General features: G+C 48.0%; 1 protein-coding gene across 1 annotated transcript in view; it reads right to left on the reverse strand.

Moving 5' to 3' along the window:
• The window catches only part of Klhl3 (kelch like family member 3), a 111,657-nt gene that overhangs the window by 74,402 nt on the left and 19,332 nt on the right, over positions 1-17,923 (reverse strand). The window contains exons 2-3 of the mRNA XM_055629403.1: positions 17,563-17,685; positions 7,257-7,363 (exon numbers count right to left, since the gene is read on the reverse strand). Coding sequence (XP_055485378.1) covers positions 7,257-7,363; positions 17,563-17,685 — 230 coding nt within the window. The remainder of the gene's footprint in view (positions 1-7,256; positions 7,364-17,562; positions 17,686-17,923) is intronic.

The following is a 17,923-nucleotide window of genomic DNA, read 5'->3' on the forward strand; positions in this document are numbered from 1 at the left end:
CATAGTGTTGGCCCCAATCTTATGACTACACCAGATTAAGGATTTAGTTTAAACTGGTCCTGAAATGGCAGTAATAGTCATACAGGGTACCAGGCCATCTGCTAAGTGATTATCCACAGAACTTCCTTGAATCCTTGTCACTGTTCCCACAGATGAATGACATTACTGCCATTCGACAAATTATTAAAGTGGCATTTCAAGAGCTGTTTATACATAGATGAGAGACTCAAAGCTGGCCCAACTCTAGACCCAACCTAGATTCATATATCTAATAAGTCCCTCCATATTTTGAACCTGACCGTGGCCAACAGCTTTGACAGAACAGTTGTAAAACTGAAAACATGGGTCAAAAGTCTAAGGGCAAGTCACCATTCAATACCTAGCAAGTGAGAACCAAAAGGACTGAGACCTTGTCTAGCTTGTTGCCCGGCAGCCTTGTCACATAGCAGAGGAGCTGGCAGGAGGCAGATGCTGAGAAAGCGTTCTTTAGAGTGGGAGCCGAAGACAGACGTTTTCTCTTGGCAGCTCATGCTCCAGTGAACTGCAGTCATTCCTGAGGGAGGGAAGCCGTCCGAGGCTTGCTCATTCTTGTTTGTTTGTTTGTTTGTTTGTTTGTTTTTAAGACAGGCTCTCATCAGGTAGCCCAGGTTGACCTCAAATTCACAGTCCTCCTGCCTCAGCCTCCTAGGTACTAAGATAACACGGTGTGTCAACCACATCAAGGTAGGGGCTCGGCCGTTCCGGATTCTCACTAATCTCTAACAGTTTGACAAAACAGTTCCAGAAAATAGAAAGTCAAACCCTGTAACTCTTCCCATCTCTGCTAGTTCTTCCCTGGGGGCCACCTCGGCTGGCCTTCCCCAGGGGCCCTGCCAGACACCCCAGAGAAATGCACTCTACGGATCTTTTGGCTCTCTTTCCTTGTCCTGTGTTAACATGCATGACCCACGAATGGCAGAAATTTGTTCACTCAGTCAGCACATATCAAATACGTACCATATGCTGGATCAATAGGACTTGATGGTGAACAAGCCATTCGTCATCCCTCACGGAGCTAAGTCTTTTGGTTGGGATTATGGAGAAGAGAGGTAGACATGATCAAACCCAAACCTGGCAAAGGGTAAGGGGACTCTGCCCAGAAAGACCATCAGCCGGAAACCCTGGCACCCTGATGCGAACACACAGAAGCACACATTTGCTTTTCTGGTCATGGAGTCCGCTGTTCCCACTGGACTGATTTATATTAAAGCCACTGACCAGCCTGGTCTACAGAGCGAGTCCAGGACACCAGGGCTAACAAAGAAACCCTGTGTTGAAAAAAGGCTGCTGATCTGGAGGTGTCATAGCTATTCAGAAAAGAAGTGAGAATGTGGGGAAAGCATTCCAGGGAGAAAGAACAGTGTGTAAAAGGGTCTAGGAGAGAGAAAGAAGAATGTGGCCTTTATAAAAAGTTCAGTCTAGGGTTAGTGAGGTGGAGCCCCAGAAACAGCACTGACAATACAAACCTGGCTTGGTTCCACCCCTGGAACCCATGATGGAAGGAGAGAACCACCTCTCAAGACTGTCCTCTCACCTCCTCACATATTTTGTGGTGTGCACATGTGTGTGAGAGAGAGAGAGAGAGAGAGAGAGAGAGAGAGAGAATAAACATGGAAAGATATAAGTTTTAGTGTGGCTGAAGGGCACATACAAAGTGAGTCAGGGCCAGAGGTCCGTGCAGGATCAGGGCTGCCTGCATGTTAGCAGACACTGTTAAAGAGCTCACACTGCTGGGGCAGTTTCAGCAGCTGAGGGTGTAGCACGTGTCTGTTTGGGGAAGAGGACGCCACTACACCATGTTAACTGGTTCGGGCCTGGAAGAACACACCAGAAAGAGGGATAACCAGTGAGAACGCCCCTGTAGCAAGCAAGGGAAAGAGTCTGGTGTCCTGGATTAAAGGATTTGAACTTGAAGCCTTCAGACTCCACATTGGCACCTTGAGCTGAGCCCTCTCTTCGAACCATAGAAAACCCCAAAGAACAATTAATTCCACACCCCTGTCAGGTATAGGAGTCCATATCTTAAATTCTACAAGCAAGCGGGATGTACAAATGAGATCTTTTTAGGAGAGAGACTGCCGAACAGGAACAGTGGACAGAGGCTCCAACAAGCAAGGAAGAGAAAAATCCTTAATTATCATACAAGATTGGTGAAGTCTAGAAAAATCAATGGCTTATCTTCCAGACAAGTCCTATCCTATTATTAAGCAAATAATGTCTTTCTAACGAGAAAGTTGCGGTCTGTTGGCAGCAGGTCTCTGAAGAGCCTGTCCTTGCAGGGAAGAAAAGGCTGTGTCTAAGAGCCGTTGTGTTAAATAAAGGCTCTCTCCCTTCCTCCTGTCTTGAATAATCTCTGCTGTAATTTAGTTCTGTGCACTAGGTGGAAAAGAAACAGAAAACCGCTTAGCCGTTATTCAATGACCCCTCACAATTGTTAAGATGGTATTTTTAACCCTCACCTGAGTTCTAAGATGGGCCTTGCTAACTTGGTGGGCTAGAACTGAACTCTAAGGCCCACTTCAGTTTTTAACTTCACACGGCAAAAAAGAAATACTCTGTCTTCTCCTTGAATCCTAGCTGATCCTCCACAGCTGGAGTCTGAGCTATTTTACTGCCAAAGCCTAACTTCCATCTCCTGGGAACTAAGGATATTTCCTGTCTTGCCTTTATCCCAAGGCTGAATAAGAGCCAAAGGAAGCAATGAGAGTGTGAAGGCTAGATCACAGTGAGAAAGAACACCCCAAATCCAGATCCCCGGAACCTCATCCCTCCTCTACCTGCTTAGTTAGTAACAGAAGGAAATGCATGCGGAGCCATAAAAATACTTCACATTCTCCCTCACCACTCTCAGAATGGCACCTGCTACTACTGTGACTGCCACTACCACCATCACCAACACATCACCACCACCACCACCACAATTGTCATCACCATCATCATCACCATTGTCATTGTCGCCATCATCATGACCACCACCACCATCATCAACATCACCACCATTGCCATCATCATTACCCTGATCATGATCACCACCACCATCACCACCATTGCCATCATTACTGTCACCATGCTCACCACCACTGACATCAGCATTACCATCATCATGACCACCACCACCATCATCAACATCACCACCATAGCCATCATCATTACCACCATCAATGACTATAACACACTAGAATCAGAAGAATGGAACTAGGTTATTCCCAAGGTTTTATTTGGATTGAAAGCCCAAAGGTGCTTTGTTCTAGCGATTATGTTAGGACTAAGATCCCAAGCTCACATACTCCTTAGACCTTGATTCCTTCAATATCATAAAATGAGGCTTGTTTTTACTGTATCTAGATGGCATGTATGTCAGAGACCTCTGAATAAAGACAGGATGTAGAGCCCGGAGTAAAGGGCATAAAAAAGAGAACAAGGGGCTAGGAAGGTGGCTCAGCAGTTAAAGACACATTGCTCCTGCAAAGAACTCAAGTTCAAGTCCCAGCTCCACATTGGGCAGCTTACTCAAAGTCTGTAAATCAAAGTCCAGGGGAGCCACACTTCTGGTCTCTGTGGGCACCTGAACTCATGTGCACACACCCACTTAAAGAGGTGTAACTTAAAGAATAATAAAATAGGGGCGGGAGAGATGGCTCAGAGGTTAAGAGCACTGGCTGTTCTTCCAGAGGACCTGAGTTCAATTCCTAGCACCCACATGGTGGCTTTCAACCATCTGAAATGTAATCTGATTCCCTCTTCTGCTGTGCATGAAAAGTGTCCATATACATAAAATAAATAAAGTAAAAAAAAAAAAAAAAAAGAATAATAAAATAAATCTTTTTTTAAAGAGAGAGAGAAGAGCTGGCCAGGCTGCCTGTCATTGTGTCCCCGGAAGTGGAGATGGTAAGTGGTGGAATGGGGAAGTCTTCTACATTCCATATTCACCACCAAAGGACGGGCAGCACACAGCCCCGGCCTCTTTCCTCAGTCCGTGCCGAAAGCAATGGAGGCAATTAAGCTACTCGTCCACTCTGTTTGCAGGTAGGATGGCTGTAGATGCTCTGGCAAGCACTCTGACCTTTAGTTAACATGTCTCCTGTGCTATTGTGGGTCCCACGCGGTCGGGATGTGGATTCGAATTTGGAGCCACCAAGGTCAAGAGTGTGGCTTTACATTCAGAACAGCTGTGGGATGAAAAGATGGCAGCATGTAGGCCTGACTGAAGGACCTCGGTCACATGCCGCAGTCCGGAGAAAGCCGCTGCACTTCCTTTTCTTCTGGCCCGGAGGACGCTCAGAGAAACAGTGAAACCACGTGGGCCTTCTCCTGGTGAGCTTATGTCTTTTGAAGCCAACTCTGATAAGTTATTCGGTTTGTTTGTTTGTTTGTACCTGTACCAGGTCTTAAGAAGAGCCAAGAGGTCTCTTAACACATACAAGTCCTATGTATGTAGGAGCACAAGCTGGGCCAACTAAGGGTCTAAATGACAGTTCTCAAAAAAAAAAAAAAATCAGAAAATATGAACAAACAAAAAGTAGAACCTTATACACACTAAGCATTCAGGTGCCTCCCCACCGATATATATGTATATAAAATATTCATGTCTTCAAGATGTGCGTGGCTGGGGCTGACGAGATGGCTCAGCAGTTAAGAGCATCTGTTGCTGTTGCAGAGGACTCAAGGTTTAGCCTTGGGTTCATTTCCCAGCACCCACATGGTGGCTCACAACCTCCATAACTCCAATTCCAGGGGATGTGACGCCCTCTTGTGACCTCTGTGGGCACCAGGCATACACAGGTGCACATACATGCGTGCAGGCGAAACACTCATAAAGCAGATGTAGAAACAGGTTTATTTTAATGTGGGTGGCCTTTAGCCAAGTACTTCCTGACACAGACATCTATTCTAAGAAAATGATCAGTGATTAGAAATGCAAAGATTCCCATGAAATGTTAGCTGCAACAGAAAATGCTGGGAAGAACTATAAATGTCAGCAAATAAGGGATGAGTTTTCAGTTAGGAGGGAATCTTCTGAAGCTATTGAAACTAGGATACAGACCTGATTTTTGTGGACGTGGAAACACATTAAGGATAGAACGCTGAGTGCCAGTAAACTTATGGTAGGTAATGGTTAAGCAGGTACGGCCCTTCACCACACAGTGAAGACTAATAAGGGAAATTCGAGATCAAGGGAGTGTTGAGATAATCAGTAAAACTAAAGAGAAATGGAAGGCACACTAGGGAAAGCTGACAGCGGGACTTAAGTAAGTCTGGAGGGGCCATGCAAGACCTTCCTAAATCGTGATGAAGAATGAAGAGAAGCAGAACGGAAACAGGAAAGAAAAATATTCCAGATTAATAGAAATTTTAAAAAATAGATATATTAAGGTATGGCTATTCAAATACATGTTAATCCATTTGTGTTGAAAGATACTTTGTAGTTGCACATATCTCCAAGTAGGACATCAGAAAGAACAGTCGCCTAAATGTTATAGTGCATGCATTTATTTTTATGTTAGTTGTTTTCATTTTTTACCTTTTCCTTGCTCACATTTTCTGACTTTTCTCTCTGCAATTCAGTACGTGTGAAAGATATTCAGATGGGTGGCTGGAAGGATGGGGAACAGAGGAGAAGCAGGTCTCATGGAGAGCCTGGGCTGTGCAGAGCAATCCAACCCTTTCCTTCATCCCCTCGGTCACTGGAGGCCAAGATCAGCTGGAAGCATGCTTCCCCAACTGTTTCTGTTCACTAAGGCATTTCAACCACCCTACAGGCACGTGCCTTAGAGTCGACAGTTCAATTCATTATACTTCTAACCGGATTCCTCTGTCAACGCTGAAGTTGCAAAACCACGCATACAAAGAGTGACTGGCCGAGCTGCGTATCAAAACGGTGGCTGGATAACTCTTGGAGACGAGATAAATTATTCTAAAAAAGCCAGATTCAGGTGAAGGCAAGAAGGGGACAGAAGTGAAGCACTTACGGCTCGAGTCTGAAACCACTCTAAAGGGAGGGCGGCTCGAGATTCCCAGGTGGGGAGCAGAGTTTGTTTTCCGGGCAATAATAGGGTACACTCTGTCCTGGCTCAAGTGAGACAAGGTCACGTGGTTTACTTCAGCAGCTCCCGAGCCCCTCGCCAGGGGATGCTTGCACAGACTATTCCTACAGCGCCGTACCAAGGCCCTTTCAACAAGGTGACTCCGGCCCCGCTGTGCCCCACGGCAGGGAAAGGTCACTCTAGTGAATGAAAACGTTTGCATTCACCAGTCTTGGCGAACTCCTCTCCCAACCTTACTCCCAAAGCTCACACTCAAGCAGGGCCACTTCATCCACACGTTAATGCTGTGAGCACGTAAGATACGGGAAACAAACAGGTTGAGCAAGAGCCCCACCTTCACAAGAAATGAGGAGGTGGGTTAAAAAACAGACAGCTATCGTTTTGGGTTTTGTTTTTAAATGGTTATGACATGGGCTGGAAAAGGCCTTGTATGGAGCTGGAGGAGGAGGAGGAGGTAGGAGGAGCTCTTCTGAGGGAACACTCGTGCAAGGTGAAGGGCAGCCAGTGAGGTGAGAGAGAGCCAGGCGCACCAGTGCTACAGCCACTAGCGGACAGGCCAGGATGTGAGGTGATGGCTGCCACACTCAGAGCAGGCCACTTGGGAAGCACATGGCAGGGACATCTGAACCAGCTTGATGGCTCACAAGCCCAACAGCACTCCTTGGAGCATCGCACGGGTAGGTGCTGCCGACAGAAAGCTCAGCCTGCCGGTTTCAGGGACAGGTCCCAGGCGTGACGCATGTCAGATCCTTAGGCAAGGAGACTCCTTCCCTGAAAACTGGGCGAAGGTGCTGGCAGACATCTGTTAGTCCCCTAGAGGACCAGCTGTATATCCCCGTGGGAGAGTGCTCAGCCAGGTGTCAAGAAGCGGGTCTTCCTCACTGCACCAGTAACCAGGTCTGTCTCTTTTCCCTGCCTCAGCCCTCAGCAGGCCCAGCAGACACACAGCTAACAAGCTTCCCCCCAGGACCATGCTGCTACAGCCTGAGACTAACTAGCGCTTTGGTTCTGTCCCTTTGTTCCTGGTGGGGTCCCGCAGCCCTCCGTGGCACAAAGCACAGACGTTCCTCCTGACAGGCTCTCCTCCCTCCCCTCGCCCTTCTCCCCAGTCATGCGGCCACCCTCAGAACTCTCCCAGCACCTGAGGCTGCCTCTAGTGTGCCCTCGCCATACCTGTGAACATGGCACAGAAGTAAGGGCTGCAGGCCGCCAGGACCACACGGTGGGCTTCTACCTCCACATCTTCTGCCACAATCATCACGTCACACAGCAGCCGCTTACTGTAAGACACCAGCGAGGCGACAGAGGGGGTCACGGTGTGGACGCCTGCCCCGCCCTGCCCCACCCCCATCCCACCCGGGGCCACACGCTATCAATACAGAAGCCTGCCACAGAGACAAGGTGAGGCCCAGCTCTCCTGTGGCTGTTAAGTCCAAGGCTGCTTCGTTTACCTCATCACCCTGTTCCCAAGGTCTGCGGCAGTGAATCAGGACAACTGTGGCTCAGGAACTGATGTAATGCCATGGAACATGAGCACGTCACACCCAAGACCCCGAGCCCCCCCTCTTGTTCCCCGAAGGGGCTCCACTGCATATGCCGGACTAGTAAGAATCAAGATGGATTCGGGGGGGGGGGGGCGTTCTCCTCCCACCCAGATTTAACACCACCACCAAAAGACACCCTTAAACACAGCACTCCCAACCATCTTGTGCAAGCTCCGATTGTTACAGTCGCTAAGAACCTTGCCGGGGCTGCAGCCCTGTGGTAGCACACTTGCCTAGCACGTACAAAGTCTTAAGTTCGACCTCCCAGTACTGCTAAAAAGAAAAGGAAACTGTTGTCTGGGCCCAAGTAGACGGCTCAACAGGTAAAAGCGCTTCCTGTGCAAGCATGGGGATTTTGGTTCGGGTCCCCTGCTCCTACATTTGAAAAGGCAGGTGTGACTGGGAGCATGCCGGCAACTCCAGAGCTGGTGAGGGGGAGAAGAGAGTAACATTGCTAGGTCTTGCTGGCTACCAATCTAGCTCCAAATTCACTGAGAGACCCTGTCTCAAGAAAATTCAGCATCAGAGACTGAGAGGGTGATAAATAAAATAGAGCATCTCATCCTCCTCTGACATCCCAATACAGTCTCATATACTCATAATCGCACACACAATCTTATGGGCTGAGGATATGACTCAGTTGGTGAAGCGTTTGCTATGCAAGCATGAAGGACCTGAGTTCAATCCCCAAGAAAGCACTTTTAAAAAACAGGCATCACGATGCATGCCTGTATTCTCAGCACTAGGAAGACAGAGACAAAGATATCCCTAGGCTGGCTGGCCAGCCTATCTCGTCAAATGTGCAAGGTCCGAGTTCAGTGGGTGGCCTTATCTCTAAAAATAAAACACAGATGTAACCTGCAGTAACAACCTTCCAGGCAAGATATGCCCACTGGTGTAGTAGCGGCACACTATCTAAGGGTAACCAACTGCTTTTGAACTGGACATAAGGCCTGTACCACAAGAATGAATTCAGGCCTGGTGCTGTAAACCTGGTCAAAAGCCCATGGCTCAGGAGGCCGTAGGCTATTTAGGAAGGAGCCTACTCTTAATTGTTTTGCTAAGTGGCATGCTGTCCAACCGCCTTCTAAATGCATACACTTATGACCACAGTTTAGTTCTACCATCAGTCTCTACCTGAGAAGCTCCTCTCTGCAATGGTTCAGCCCTCAGTGGGACATCTGTATCAGTCCGCACCCCACGGCTCATGGAACATCAGCAAAAAGGGGAGGAAAGAATCTACCAACTGGAGGATGGGGAAGAGGGCTACGAAATTCTGCCTTCAGGACATGAGTGTGGCCCTTGCTCTCATGAACTCACTGACGTGATGATTAGCTGCACAAGATAACAAAATAAGTCAACACTCAAATGAGCAATAGTTATTAACCAAAAAAGAAGAGGACGGGAAGGGGAATGGGGATATGCTGAGGTGCTTGGGAGTTGGGAGGGGACTTTGGGTGTGCATATGATCAAGATATATTATTTGCATTATGAAATTACCAAAAAGTTAAAGATACACAGTGAATAAATTGTAAAAAAAAAATGAAAATTATTGATAGTCTATTTAAAAACATGATAGAGAATGATTAAGAAAGATGCCCAACATTGACCTCTTGGCCTCCACATGTATGTACACACATGTGAAGATACAAAAACCTGTAAACACACACACACACACACACCAGAATCTTCCTACTATCTTGTTTACATGGCAGTCACCTCCACCCCACTGTGAACTTGGAAAAGTAATTAGCATATTTAATGCTGTACCTTGGACACAAGGCTGCATATTTCCACATAGTAGGCCCTACATATTTTCAAACAAATAAACAGTTAATGAAATGAACCAATCTACATTCATTGACAGAATGGGCAATTAAGAACTGGGCTTGGTGGCACAAGCCTATAATCCCTGCTACTTAGGAGGCTAAGGCAGGAGGATCTCAAGTTCAAGGCTAGCCTAAGCAATTTAGTGAAACCACGTCTCAAAACAAAAGTAAAATAGGCCTTAGGGCAGCAGTTCTCAGTGGGTTTTGGCCCTTTTGGTAATCCTCTATTTCCAAAAACATTTACAATACAATTCATAACAATAGAAAAATTACAGTTCTAATGTAGCAACAAAAATAATTTTATGGTCGGAGGTCATAATATGAGGAACTGTATTAAAGGGCTAAAGGTTGAGAAGCACTTCCTTAGGGTATAGGTCAGCAGAGGAGCGTTGCCTAGTGTTTGTTAGATTCTGGATTCAGTCCCTAGCATCTAAAAAGAAAAGAAAACGGATATTTGAGTGCCTTAAGGTACCACAAAGACCCTGCCAATCCAAGAACTTTCTCAACAGCCTTCCAAGTTCTTCTCTCTCCTATCATTGATATAATAATGTTTACTGAGTTAGAGATGCTAAGTACTTCTCTAAGCACTAAGTGCTTTTCCCCCAGACACCATTTCATTTAATCTTCTCTACAACTAACTCGCTGAGGTAATGCTGTTATGCCTGCATCCTACGATGAACAAACTGAGGCCCAGAGAAATCAACAGGTTCCTCAAAGGCACACAGGAATGTGGAGATGAGATTTTACGGCAAGCAACTGGATCCCCAAGCCCCTTCTAGGGTACCCCGATCACCTCGAGTCTCTCCCTTAATGCTAGGAGGCGAAGCAGCGAAGACCAGCACAGCTAAGCTGTGGTCTGACTGTAGTTTGGTCATGTCGGATTCTAGGTAAGGATGCTGGGATCAATGAGTCTGTCACGGCCGGCAGATGGAAGCGAAGTTATGAGTTTGATAACTTCTGGAGCAGCACATCTAGCCATTGTCAACTACCGATGCATTGTTTCCAGTTTCTCTCAGAGAAGCGGAACTGTAAAGCCTGAGACAGCAGCAGCCTCAGATGCACACAGTGGGCTTTGACAACACTTGGCCTGCGAAACCCAGAGAAGGAAAGAGATGCCCAAACCAGGAAGTTGAATCCTGAAGGCAGTTCTCCAGACCGTAAATACGGTACTTTTCCCAAAGCAACCCTAGGCTGCATCACCGACTAGCACATAGGGTGGGAAAAGACAGGCCGGTGGTGGGAGCTAAGAAGTTGAGACCATTAGGACCTCCTTCTGCAGCAGACAGCATGAATGAGGACAGAACTGACCCCACTCTTACTAACCACAAGAACGGGAGCACAGCAGCTCACACCATTTTCTTGACTGCCTTATCTGGGACACACATTGTGGGGTCCAGTTTCTAGGCCGCTTTTGGTAAAGCAGTGAGACTCTTGTCTAAAATAGACTATATTTTTTAATATCAAAAAGGAGCGAGAACCAGCCTTTCCCCCCCCCCAAAAAAAAAAGATACAAACATAAAAACAGGTAGTATAATGGTATCTCAGGTGTCACCTTGATGAGGCCTAGGACAACCTGGGAGACGGCTGTAGGCATACCTAAGGGGAGTTAACTTGAATAGGTTAATTGAGATGGAAAAGCCTGCCCTCTGTGGGCAGCACCATTCCCTAGGCTGGGGTTGTGGGAAGTGAGCTGGACATTGCTCCCCGATTCCTGACTATAGATACAGTGTGACCACCTGCCTCAGGCTCCTGCAGCAGCTGTGACCTCCCCAACACTGACAGACTCAAACTTCAAACCCAAATAGGCCTTTTATCCTGTAGGTTGCTTTTGTATTTGATCATAGCAATACCATGGAATAATAACTAACAACCAATAACTAGTCATAGGAATAGTAACAGCTATGCAGATCAACAGAAAAGAATTAGAAGCCCATTAAAAAAAAATGGGCTTTTGTTATTTGTAATGTATTTTATGACATTGTGGCCAATCAAGGTATGAGAAGGCACAAGTCTGTGTCCATGTACATGTGCGTACAGGTACACAGACGTGTGCGCATGCATGTGAAGGCCTGAGGTTAATGTCAGGTATCTTCTCTAGTCATGCTCCACCTTATTTTTGAGTTGTATTACACTCATTCATTCTTGCTGTGGGGAATATGCCATGGCAAATGTGTGTGTGTGTGTGTGTGTGTGTGTAAGAACAAATGGCTGGAACCAGTTCTCTCCTTCCAACATCACAGTCCTAGAGAGCAAACCCAGGTCATCGGTTCTGGCGGCAAGTGCTCTTAGGCCCTGAGCCTTCCTGTAAGCCCTCCACTTCAGTTTCTGAGACAGAGCCACCTACCCCACTGGGACTCACCACCCAGAGGCTAGGCTGCCTTGTTCCGAGGATCTGTGTGCCGGTCTCCACCCTCATCACCCTCAGCTGCCACACCTGGCTTTTTCCTGGGTGCTGGAGACCTGAACTCGGTTCCTTGTGCACGGCAAGCACTTTACCCTGTGAGCCATCTCCCCAGCCCCTCAGTCAATTTCTTACACGTGTGCTATGGCCGGTCAACTATGAAATAATAGTCCTTCCAACAAATAGTGACAGGGTACCTGGATATAAGCACGCAGTGGAATGAAGTCTGATCACTATCTCATACAGTATACAAAAAGTACTTCAAAGTGAGCCAAACGCCTAAGAGTCAAAAATATCAACCTATTGGAAGAAAACATGGAGAAATCGTGGTTTCAGATAGTGCAATGGCCTCATAGCTTTCACACCAGATGTATCCTGGGTAAGATGATCAAGCCTCACTCAGAAAGGCAAATGGGACAGGTATCGTAAGAGGGAGAAAACAGGGAACAGGACAGGAACCTACCACAGAGGGGCTTTGAAAGACTCTACCCAGCAAGGGATTAAAGTAGATGCTGAGACTCATAACCAAACTTTGGGCAGAGTGCAGGGAATCTTATAAAAGAAGGGGAAGAAAGTAAGACCTGGAGGGGACAGGAGCTCCACAAGAAGAATCAAAAAAATCTTGGCAAAGAGGTCTTTTCTGAGATTGATACTCCAACCAAGGACCATTCATGGAGATAACCTAGAACCCTTGCACAGATGTAGCCCATGGCAGCTCAGTGTCCAAGTGGGTACCTAGTAAGGGGAACAGGGGCTGTCTCTGACATGAACTCGGTGTTTGGCTCTTTTAACACCTCCCCCTGAGGGGAGGGGTGCAGCCTTGTCAGGCCACAGAGGAAGACAATGCAGCCAGTCCTGATGAGACCTGATAGGCTAGGGTCAGAGGGAAGGGGAGGAGGACCTCCCCTATCAGTGGACTGGGGGAGGGTCATGGGTGGAGAAGTGGTAGGGAGGGAGGACAGGATTGGGAAGGAATGAAGGAGGAGGCTACAGCTGGGATACAAAGTGAATAAACTGTAATTAATAAAAAATAAATTAATTTAAACATTTTTAAAAATACCAAATTAGCTGTCCATGTTTAAAACATTTACACTTTAAAGGACATCACTGGGAAATAAGGATTTCCAAGCCATAAAATGATTTTTAGCAAAACATTTATATGAAAATGGGCATACATCTAGAATATAAAACCAAATCTGACTTACACCCAAATAATCAACAGAAAAAGAACCTAATTTTAAAATAGAGACAAGAGATTTTAAAACCCATCTTTCTAAATAAGATGACAAAATGGCTGATAATCACAGGAAACAGCCCACGACTGTCAGAGAAATTCAAACCATCGGCATCACCTCACACCCACGCCAATACCTACGAACAACATCACAATTAATGACAGATATCAGAGAGGAGCTGCAGAAACTGGAAAAGATAAATCCCACTCCTGTACCCTCACATTCCTGTGCCCTCACACTCCTATATCTACACTCAAGAAATGAAGACACGAGTAACACAGAGACATGCCCCTGAGGACTGAGAGCAAGCAGTGCTCCCAGAAGCCAAATGTGCTATCTGGTGGAGGAAACATCACTCCCCAAGTAAAAGGAAGGAGATGCTGGGATGTGCCACAGCACAGATGAACCTCAAACCATGACATAGGTTTGAGGTTTGGAATCCCAGCACTTAGAAAACGGAGGCAGGAGGATCAGGAATTTGAGTCTAGCCTGAGCTACAAGAGTCAAAAACCCAGAAACAGGACTGAAAGCTGCCTTAGCTTGTAAAGCGTCCACTTTAGAAGCACGCCCTCAATATCCAGAAGCCACGTTTTAAGAAAAAGTTAGGCGTGGAGACATGCAAGCAACTCTCCGTGGCCCGCTGGCCAGCTGGCCTACCCCGAGAGGTGAGTTCCAGTCACTGAGACACCTGTCTCAGAAAACACTGAATGACAGCTGAGGAGTGACACTGACGTTGACTTTGGGGCTCTAAATGCACATGCATACTAATGCATCACACACACACATACACACACACACACACACACACACACACACACACACATCCAAAAACAACAAAACAGAAACATTGTATTAGCGGAAAGAAAGCAGACACAAAGGAGGACACACTGTCTAACAGTCTGATTCTAAAATAACCAAATACATAGAGACAAAGAGGCTGGTGGTTGTTGGGGATGAGGGAGAAGGCAGGGTAATAGCAGGCAGGAGGCTTGCACACCAGGCTAGTGCCCAAGAGCTTGGACTTTCTTCTGAAATAAATGAAACTCTTCTAAAGCCGGCTAGATTTGGGTGACTGGCGACGCCTTAAATTACACTCTTTCAATAAGTGGATCATAGAGCATATTAGTCATCTCGTCACAAAGCTGGTACCAAAAGGAAAACAGAAAGCAGCCTGCTCACGCGGTCCACTACGGGTAACGAGTAGTGAAAACACACCTGAGGAGAAGATAGCTCCCAGGCAAAGGTTCCTGCTTCAGCAGGATGGGCAACCAATGCCACAAAGGTGTGCTCTGGTCTCCCCAAGCAACACACTGTGGCAAGGGCACCCTGGTGCCATACACACACACACACACACACACACACACACACACACACACACTCACTCACATGCACGTGTCCACACACACTCATGCACACACACAGTGGGTGTTGGAAGCCAGCAGCATAGCGAACACAATCAACCAACCGTCAGCACAGAGAGGGAATTCCAAACACTGGCTGACTACTCCATCCTGCCTGCTCCCCTCTCAGGCCTGGTTGGGGTGTGCTTGGGGAAGGCCTCGTTCCCACTATCTGCTGGTCTCCAGGTCAGGAGCCACTAGAGCTGCCACCCAAAAGCATCCCGGCCAGAACCAAGCGCTCAGACGTGACAGAGGGGCGAGGCTGTGCGGTTGCCATGCCAACAGCCCATTCTCTACCACAGGAGCCAAAAGAAGTGGAGACTCAGGAGCTGTATGATTCACAAATTGCAAGGAGCATGTGTGCTTGGACTGAAATAGCCCAGAACCTACTCTAGTTCTGGGCATTGATTCTATAGAAAGAACCCCTGAGGGGCACACATATTTAACAACCACAATGGGTCTGCTAGCACTATTCTGAGCACCTTATTCATTAGGCCTTTAACAACCCAGCAAGAATGGTGTCATCAGCCTCCGAGCACGCTTGACAAGAGTGCGGTCTCGGGGAGATGAGTGAAGCTGCCCAGGGCCACGAGGTTGGTGTGCACTGGAACTGAGTGAGCCCAGAGTCTCTGCTTGTGCGATGGACACGCCGCTACGAGTGTGAGCCGTTAGGTAATACCCATGAGCAGGGAGCCGGCTTTTATTTTAAAGAAGCCAAAAGTGAAATATGGTCTATCCATTTGCTTGACATTGGAGAACAGTGACGTAGGGGAAAAAAAAATTGTTCGGCGATAGAACTAAGAAAAAAGTCAAATCTGTAAGTAAACCAAAGAAGAGAAAGTGACTCCCCAAAAATCTATCCACAGGTACCACTCACAAAATTATGTCTGACTTTAAAATACTCTTAGCCTTGATTTTTATTTTATATGGATTGATGGGTGTTGTGACCTGGTGTATGCGCATGCGCACTGCGTGTGTGCAGTGCCTGGGGAGGAGAGAAAAGGGCGTTGGGTCCCCTGGGGCTGGAATCCAGACGGTTGTAAGCTGCCAGATGGGTGCTGGGAACCGAACCCACGTCCTCTGTGGGGGCAGCCGGGGCTCTAACCACTGAGCCGTGTCTGTGTATGACTTTTTGATCTATCTACATTTTCTCAGTGTTCTGTGGAAGGAGATACAGTCTGGAGAAAAAGACAAAGACAGAGGGCCAGGGCACCTCATGCTGAGACCTGGCCTAAAAACTCCCCCAGCCAAATAGAGACAGAGTGTGATCCGTCTGAGCAGAACAGAGAGAGAAAGGATGAGACTGTTTACATCTCAGCGAAGGACTGTGCTGCTTAGACCCCAGACACTGCACACGTGTGAGCCAAGCACACGTGGGAAGGCTTTGGGACGTTTAATGTGTGCATTCTCACACCCACATGAGTTTGGGCACGAGAGTCCTTTTCTCACAGTGTCTAGAAGGAGCTAGCATGCCCACAACGTTGGCAGCGCCGAGCCCTCAGAGAAGGAGCAGCTGGACGGCTGGCAGAGCCAGACCCAAGTCGAGCAGACGCTGCTGGAGAAAGCACAGAGCCCAGCAACCTCCGGGTGGGTGGCCGCTCACGTTCAAATGAAGGGTGGTGGTAGCTGAGGGAGAGGAGGGGGAACTGTGTGTGTGCTCGGAGGTCCCTGCAGGTGGTTGGACAGCCAAACTCAAGCCTGTCGAGAAAAGCTGTGAGCTTCATCCCTCCTGAGAGCTGGGGTCCCCCCCTCTCCAGGGAGTCTGGCAGGAGGCCTACCATAAACTGGACAATAAGCCATGTGTTGCCTTAATTTAATTTGGTTTTGTGCACGCGCGCGCGCGTGTTTGTGTGTGTGAAATACTAGACCATACAGAAAGAAGAAATGAGGGAAAAAACAAAGAATGGGGACTTCAGGTCTGGGGAGAAGGCTCACTGGGAAAGGGAGCTGGCTGTGCAAGCTAGACAACCTGACTTTAATCCCCAGAACCCACACAGGGGTGAAAAGAGAGAGGTGATGAGAGCTGTCCTCTGAATCCCAGGTGCATGGTGTCACACCCTCATACACACACACACACACACACACACACACACACACACACACGTATGTGTGTTTACATGCGCACAAACAATGGCTGATAAAGTGCAGAGGATTTTTTTAATCAAATAGAATGCCCCATCTCAGCTAAAATTTCTCCTCGCCGCATGCCTAGAAGGCCCTTCCCACCCCACAGCACTTCCTGTCCTTAACTCTTACTTGGCTCAACTGTCACCCGTGTCTTTGACGCTCATTTTCGTCCTTGGTTCTGCTTCCCCCCCTTTAAAAAATAACTAAGACTGTGTGCCCCCATAACCTGCCCGGCGCACAGTGCACCCCGCTGAGAGTCTGTTTCCAACCACCTTTCGCGTTTCTGACACTCTCCTCCCAGGGCCTGGCCAGCCGCTGAGGCAGGAAGACGTGCTGCTCGCTGGCTTTTTACTTCCAGCGCCAGAACCCATCTTGTAACACGCTTGCCAAGCATGCACGCTGGCCTTTCATCAGGCCATCACCCAGCTCATGGGGGTCGGATGCCCTCTCACCCGAGTCTTTCTCTACAGGGTTAACATACGTGCCAGGAGAGGCGTGGTCTGCCAGTTGTGTGACTCCCTTCCCGAGCCCTCGGTCCAAGGAGTGGCGGAGGGAAGCCAAACAATACGTGCCATCCACAGTCTCTAGTGTGCAACTGTGTGTAGGCGCTCAGTTATTCCAGTATCAGTTCTCAGATTTACCCACGGACCTGCTCTAACCACGAAGGAACACCCCTGTGATGAACCACTGAAAGGTAGGTATTAAATACAGATGCATGCTGTGAGGTGTGCGTGCGCATGCACACACACATACACACACACACACACACACACACACACACACGTATATGAGCTCACAGAGGGTTCCAGTCTCAGAATCAGCAGACGGAGAGCCGGCAGGGAGAGTCAGAACTCAGGGGGTGCTGTGTCCATGCCTCTGTTCTCAGCCCCTGGTGAAGCCCACCCTTGGGTTCCACCCGAACGGGCACAGGGAGGGTGAGTACCTTCGGAGCTCATTCATAACCTTGAAGGCCTTCCCCATGTGCGCAGGGTTGACCGTGACGGTCTTCTGGTTCTTCTCGGCTTCCTCGGCCTGCACCGTGGGTGGAGGAGGGCTTGGCTTGACACTGTGCACGGGGAAAAGGAAGAGAAAGAGAGATGGAGCATTAGGGACCTCAGCGGTACACCTTCCACGCATGCCCTTGAGAGCATCTCTGTCAGCCCGTTCCCTTCACCTGGGACGCAGCAGCAAAGGACATCCTGTGCCAGCAAAGGAAGTGGCTCCAGTGCCCTGACACTCACTGTGAAGGGATGTTGGCTCCCTTAGCATGTAATGGGGCTAACACCTGGCAGGTATGGTGTTTC

This window comes from Psammomys obesus, unplaced genomic scaffold (assembly GCF_907164565.1).
Source record: "Psammomys obesus unplaced genomic scaffold, mPsaObe1.curated_primary_1811, whole genome shotgun sequence".
NCBI lineage: Eukaryota > Metazoa > Chordata > Mammalia > Rodentia > Muridae > Psammomys > Psammomys obesus.